Source organism: Buceros rhinoceros, unplaced genomic scaffold (genome assembly GCF_000710305.1).
Source record: "Buceros rhinoceros silvestris isolate BGI_N320 unplaced genomic scaffold, ASM71030v1 scaffold11053, whole genome shotgun sequence".
In the NCBI taxonomy this organism is placed as follows: Eukaryota; Metazoa; Chordata; class Aves; order Bucerotiformes; family Bucerotidae; genus Buceros; species Buceros rhinoceros.
Genome location: NW_010405395.1, coordinates 25,385 through 32,460, shown reverse-complemented (window position 1 = coordinate 32,460; position 7,076 = coordinate 25,385). Strand labels below are relative to the sequence as shown.

The window sequence follows — 7,076 nt, the reverse complement described above, 5'->3', positions numbered from 1 at the left end:
TCTGAGCGGCGTCTGTTTTTCATTCAGCCCGTCACAGCAGTGGAGGTCGTTCCTCGCACTTCTTTAATTGACCGTTGGTCGGTTTGTTATGTAGATAATTTAGGTATCAGCGGCTGAGTGCCCTGCTGGGGTCAGTACACTGGTTCGAACTGCAGCCCAGTGTTTGCTTTACTGGAGACCTGAACCACGTGCTGGTGGATGTGGGTTTCAGTTTTGTGTTTGTTTTGTTGGTTGGGGGGGGTTCGTTGTCTGTGGTTTGGGGTGTTTTTGCCTGGCCTTTGCAGTAGTTTTAGGTGCTGTTCTCCTTGGTGTGTTGGCAGAAGGCTGTGGTCCTGCAATACAGTTCTCCTCTTTGCTGTCCCTTACGTGAGGCTGCTGTTACCACCAGCCTCCCGGCTCCCCGCCGAGGACAAGACCCCTCCACAACCAGCTTCTGCGTACGGAGCGTCTCTGTCGGCCGCTTCATGAGGCTTGATGCTGCTGTCAAAGTCTGTATCTTGGCAGGCGGGAAAAATGGTTCGAGTTGCATTTTCTCGGTGGGAAAAGCTATGAAAAGAATCGGAGTTTCTTTTAGTCCTCGCTGCCTCTGCAGTCCAGACACCCCCATTATGCACAAACTGGGAAGGAGGTAGCGTGGTGTACGTGATCAGTCATGAGTCCCAAAAAACCAAACAACAAACAAAACTTAGAATGTAAACTAGAGTAGAGCAAAACTTCCTTCTTAAATGTTGGTTTTAAAAAACACCCGTAGATGGTTTGGCTTCTCTGGTCTGTAAAACAGCGCTTTCCCCGCGTGGCGCCTGATTCAGCATGTTGCAGGATCAGAGCAAAGCCTCTTCTGCCGAACTTCTGAGTGAACGTATGCCGAAATCTAAGGGAAAATCACCTATATGCCTTGCAATGCTGATTTGTCCGCTCTTAAAAAAAAAAAAAAAAAAAAGGAGTCTGAACTAAATTTTTTTTTCAGCTCTCAGTTTTGTAAGATTTTAAAAAAACAAACCGCCACACCCAAAACCCCGGTATGGTAAATATTTTTGTACCATCCATGATAAAATGTCATGCAGTTAATGGGTCATCTGAGAAAAATACTGAAGCATTTTGTCTTGTGGATCAGTTTTTAATGTAATACAAGAAACAGAAGCATTTGGGTTAGCATGTGTCCTAATACCTGGAATTTGGTAAGTTTTAAGTGGAAAAACGCTTTATATTTTTAATTCATTTTTTTGTCTTAAAAACCGGTTATCCAAGCTAGATTAACGTTGTGATGTTGGTTTTAGCCATCCGAAGAGAACTGAAAATAAGTGAAATACTTAATGTATTGAAACTAAAGAGTGATCTGAGAGAGGTGTTGCAGGACTTAAATATGTAGAGGAATCTTAAGATACAAGTGTTATAGAGACTGCAGATAGCAAACACATCCCAGATTATTGTATAATTTCAGAGAGCTGAACCTCTTAAATTGAAAGGGAGATCATTCTCAAGCAGGAGAGTTTTTGAGCGTGGTTCTTTTCTTTTTATTGTCCTTTTTAAAAAAAAAAAGATTCACAAGTGTGCAGTTTCGGGTATGGATTTTAGAACTGATGGGCACATGCAAGATAGAGCTGATGTGCAGTGTTCTTCTATAAATCTAGAATTAGATAGAACACCACGTTATGCGTTGTAGAGTGACTTCTGTTGCATTATTTGAGTCCAACAATGTAAACAAAGACTTCCATTGGCACTGCTAGTAATGTTATTGTGGGAAACAAGTGAATCAATACAGGACCTTTTCAAAACAGACTGATTTTTATTCCATTCTATACTTTGGAGAGCTTTTATAGACTGGTGTCAACGGTTGTTGCTTCGATATCTCTATTTCTAGTATGAAAAGTAAAGTTTTCTGAGCTGTGTATTTATATATTGCTATCCAAATAAAAACTGATTCTTTTTTCTTCAGTTAAATGATACGGAATTTAACATGTCTGTTTTAAAAAGTTACTTCTCCTCTTCCCTCGCCTCCCCAGAATCATATTTTGGGGACAGAAGTTCTTGTGTAGAAACTGCTAGCGCATTGAATCTCACGAGTTCTTCATCTGTGCGGGGCCTGAACAGCACGTGTGCAGGAAGAGCAGCCCTCCCTGCCAGCAGATCTGCTTGCAGAAGCCATACTCCTACGGGGTACTCAGGTAAGATTAACAGCTCTGAAAGGGAATAGCCCTACTTACATTTCTAACATTGTTTTATTTAAACATAGTTTATTTTTTCATGTGATCTTCAGTGAGATAGTGAACTATATCCAAACCACAAGACGTGGTGTGTTTTGTGCTACCGAGGATGCATGTCAATGAAGGGTGCACTCGCAGGGGAAAACGCTGGTTGAAATGACAGCAGTGTGGTTGGTTCTGACAACCTTAAATGAACGTATTCAATCAGTCTTCCAGTGTAAGAGTATGACACCCATCCTTTGGGAAGTGTGCCTTGCCTGTATGGTGCGGCAAATAACGAGTCTGGTAACCGGCATTCTTAGTTTTTAACTTAAGTTTGGTAAATTGAAAGGGCTTTCCACGCATATGGCAATAAAAACACACCTTCACTTGGAATGTCAAAATGTGATTCTGTGAATGTCTAGCAGCTCCTGACTGAGTATGTGCGACTCCTTTACAGTGACATCCTCATCTGCAGTCTCTGCTCACAGTGACGCGTCCGTTATTGTCGCTGTCGTGGAAGGAAGAGGCCTTGCCAGAGGTGAAGTAGGAATGGCCAGTATTGACTTAAAAAATCCTGAGGTGATACTATCACAATTCGCAGACAATACAACCTATGCCAAGGTATTATTGCGTATGTAATTGTTGTATCCCATACAGGCTAATTATCGTGACTGTCTTTCTTAAAAAAGCTTATGACTAATGAGACATTAAAATTTTAGTTGAACAAGAAATGTAGTGAAAGTAACGAGCTCTCGGAAATGGGCAATGCTGAAAGGACTTCTGTTTTCCTTCTCTGTGCTGCAGATTTTAGACAAAGAGGAAAGAATGTTTTTGCAAAAGAAACAGCCCTTTTACAAAAACCACTGTCTGTGTGAACTGTGGGAGTGAGGTGCCTTCTTTTGAAGAAGTTTAACTTCCTTGAACGAGCAGAACTGCGTAAATGTGTGTGTGTGGCAGGTATAGCGTGCCTGTAGGGCTGTCTTCGTGTGGGTGCAGAAATACTCCTCCTCAGTCACTTTGAAATGAAAATTCGCTGGATTTACCGCCAGGTTTTCTGCCTACCAGCACTGCATGCTCCACACTAATTTGGAGAGCAGTCTCTCTGCCTTATGCAACACCAGCATTAATTAAACATCTTATTTAGTGGTCTTGCTGTAGTTACACATGCTAGAAAACAGCTGTATGCTAGAAAATTGCTGTAGTTACACATGCTAGAAAATAGCGTGGCTTGTAGCATCTTTATGATATTCAAAGAAATCTCAATTTAATTAGGAGAATAAGATATGACTCAGGCTATAAACAGCTATCGAACCTATTTACTGAGATTTAGTACAGATCTTGACTCGGATCTGTTTACTATTACTAGATTCATTTTTAAAATACCTGGTGTGTAACGTCTTTTTTTTATCATTAGGGCTTTTAATGCTTATCCTAGTCTTAACACACAGATGTAAGTACATCTGAACCTGGCAGCTACAGAAGTTCTTCTGTAGTACACAGAAAATCGAAATGAGGTGTGCATCTTGAGGATGTGGGTGCATGTAGACGTTCAGATGGTGATGTGGCAACTTAGGTAGCAATTCACTGAAAGGTTTGAAAGTGAAAAATGTGTCCGCTTGTACCTCGAAGGAAGAAGTCCCATGCCATGAAAAGAACGATAGGACTAGAATTCTGCAAGGAGCCTTGCAAGATTGTTATTGTGGAAATTGCTCACTAATGTGAATGGTTTCATAAAGATTGCGGGTACGTCTAAGAGTAAAAGGCTTTCTTTTTAGCAAGCAGTAGCTCTTCAGAATGTCCCCTGTTTTACGATGTCAGGGCTAAGAGCTGTATTGTTATCCTGTGAAATCTGTCTCTCAAACCGAGAAGTATTTCAGCTGCCCAAACTCCTCCCTCAGCCTTTTACTTTCAGTTTTGTCTTTAATTTAATGATAAAATACAATTACTTTTCATAAGTCTTTCATACTTTGTCTTTAAATTCTGCTAACAAGACTCTCATCTCTGTTACTTAAACTTGTAACTTGGTAAGTTTGCATCTTCTATAACCACCTGTCATACCATGGCCAGGTCGTTCAGTATTTTCCTCACACCCACCCCTCAGTACCCTTAGATGATTTATTTATCTTGTGCATTTCTTTATGCTTGTTCACCTTTCCATTGTAGCCTGTCTCTTCTTTCACACCTGAACTTCTAAGTGTTTAAAGTGTGGTCCATTTTTTCACATTCCTCCTTTCAGAGTTTGTGCATGATAATATAAATGCATAATGGCATTTGTCCTTTCTGCCACGGTAAGCAAGCAGAAAAGCATGTAGTGTACCTTAAACCCCTGCAGCAGCTGCACACAGCGTGATCAAAGCAGAGCTGGTTCCCGTAAGTGCGGTTTGAGCCGTGCTGAGAAAGGTAAGACTGAGATCAGTGTTGTAAGTGGAGGTTAGAACAAAGCCTAAAACACGTCTCAGTCAAGAGGTTATAAATACTCAGACCTGTTGCATTTCTTCACCCCCCAGAGCACCAGTAACTTTTCAGCAGCAAGCCCATAAAGCTGTCCCCTGTTGAGAATGAGTCCTGCCGTCACAGCCGTGGAAAACTGTTTTGGATATTTATCTCTCGCTCGATGACAATCGTGTTTCTGTTTTCAAATAACAGGGCACAGATACCTCTGTTTCTTTTTAGATTTACATTCGTGTGTATTTATGTATCTGTAGATACAGGTAAATTTGACACATCAGAAGTTAGCAGGAAATTTGGTCTTCATTTACAAGACTGGGACTGTGATTTTTAAAACAAGGATTCTGCAGTTCTTTATTGCTGGTTCATTATCATCTAAAGAGATTGTACATTGTAGGTGGATTTTTATGGAATCATTTTGTATTTTGTTTGTTCAGGTCATCACTAAACTCAAGATTTTAACACCACTAGAAATAATAATGTCAAACACTGCTTGCGATACAGGCAACACAACAAAATTGTTCAGTCTGATAACAGAACATTTCAGGGTAAGCTCTTAAATTTTCTTGCGTATTTTAGAGTTCTTTTTGATCACTTTTACATGACGGTTGATTTGAGAGTTTTCCACAACTTCTGAAACCTTAAATGCAGATTTTGTGTTTTCTATGATTTCCTGGCCTGATTGTGCCATGGTAAAGAGTAGTCTAAGTGCAGCTCCAACCGTGCTGGTTCTAATCCTGACAGTTGTGGAGGTAAGTGTATTGCTGATTAAAGCCAAAAGTTTCGAATTTGAGGCATTGAAGTAATTTGAGCAATACTGAACCTAGGAAAGAGTCCAAGATGAAAAAGTGAAGCATTTTCCATTGCTGCTCATTGTTCTCTCAACCTGGTACATCGGTGGGGCTGATGTATTGCAGAATAGGAAGAGGAGCACTGGCAGCGCACTCCTCTTGCATAAATCACTTGCGCCTTGCACACATGAAGTTACAGTGACTGCGTATCTTTAGTGCCCATTTACCACTGAAGACTTGATGGTGATCCCTTAGGGCTTAAACCGTGGCAAGAGAAAACTACGGTTTGAATGTGAGCATTGATACTAGCATGAAAATAACTCTTCCTGAAAAACCATTGATTTTAACCAAATCCAGGTTAAATTCAGGATTTGGAGTATTTAGTTCTTGAGAGGAAAAGCACTGTCCAAGAAAAAGCCTCTGTTAATTTGCTCAAAACAGTAGTATGAGCCTTTCTGTATGTCCTTCGTACCAGAGAGAGGAAAGATGAGTGACAGTAGTGTTGCTTGCTTGTGCCAATAAGCTAGAACACATACTACGGACAGCTGAATCAGGGGATTGATTTTCTTGGAAACACACATCGCTAGAAAAATGGAGAAGTCTGCCTAGTAAAAACTTCACTGTATCTTTTTAAACTCTTTGCTTTTCCCCATCTTCACAGAATGTGACCTTTACAACTGTCCAGAGAAAATACTTCAATGAAACAAAGGGTTTGGAATACATAGAACAATTGTGTGCGTCTGAATTCAGCACCATTTTCATGGAGGTTCAGTCAAAGTATGTTTAAATAAGGAAAAAGCATACCATGTCCAGATGAATTTTTAACTGCTTTTTACTTGGCACACAAGTCTGTGGCTTGTTGCAAAAGTTAGAAAATCATAACAGAGATGTTCTTCCGTTTTGCTAGGTATGTCTTTTTGTGGTATTTAAATAGCACTGTGCAACATTCATTAAAGGCTGTTTCTTTCCAAGGTATTACTGTCTCGCAGCTGCTGCAGCTTTGCTGAAGTATGTCGAATTTATTCAAAATTCAGTTTATGCTCCTAAATCACTCAAGGTGCGTTTCCAGGGGAGTGAGAAAACAGCTATGATAGATACATCGTCAGCGCAAAATCTTGAACTAGTAATTAATAACAGAGATTCTCGGTAAGAATATCGAAGCTTACAAATTATACTTCTATAAAGTCGTTCCTTGATATTTGTGTCAAAGAGCTGACCGTTGTATTTATTTCTGTATGACAGAACTTGCATACCATTCAGAGCTTTTAAAAAAATATTTGGAGAGAGGAACACATTACAGTTCAGCACAAAATTTCCAGCGTAGGAAATCCTCAAGTGAAATGTGGGAAGAGATGATACGTATTCGTCTATATATTTATGTCTATACTTTATTCAAACTTATAAATGATGTTGATGCAAAATTTCACAGATTGTGAAATGAAAGAGACAAGAAGTTGCTTCTGTTGGATTCAGATGCCTAGGTTTTATTTGTTTTGTACAAGGTAAACACTCCAGGCTTGAAAGGTTGCTTTGTTTTCCTTTAGCTGTAAGGAATAGTGGCAAACAAAGCAATTGGTCTACTGCTGGTCATGTGCAACGTGGTACTTGATTCCGTGGTGGTTCTCTACAATGAGAACAACACTTGGAGCAC

General features: G+C 40.0%; 1 protein-coding gene across 1 annotated transcript in view; it reads left to right on the top strand.

The window, feature by feature from the left end:
- The first annotated feature begins 1,957 nt into the window (after positions 1-1,957).
- MSH4 (mutS homolog 4) overlaps positions 1,958-7,076 on the top strand; it is a 25,187-nt gene continuing 20,068 nt past the window's right edge. The window contains exons 1-5 of the mRNA XM_010133705.1: positions 1,958-2,165; positions 2,644-2,807; positions 5,072-5,182; positions 6,087-6,202; positions 6,398-6,571. Of these exons, the coding sequence (XP_010132007.1) occupies positions 1,958-2,165; positions 2,644-2,807; positions 5,072-5,182; positions 6,087-6,202; positions 6,398-6,571 (773 nt within the window). The remainder of the gene's footprint in view (positions 2,166-2,643; positions 2,808-5,071; positions 5,183-6,086; positions 6,203-6,397; positions 6,572-7,076) is intronic.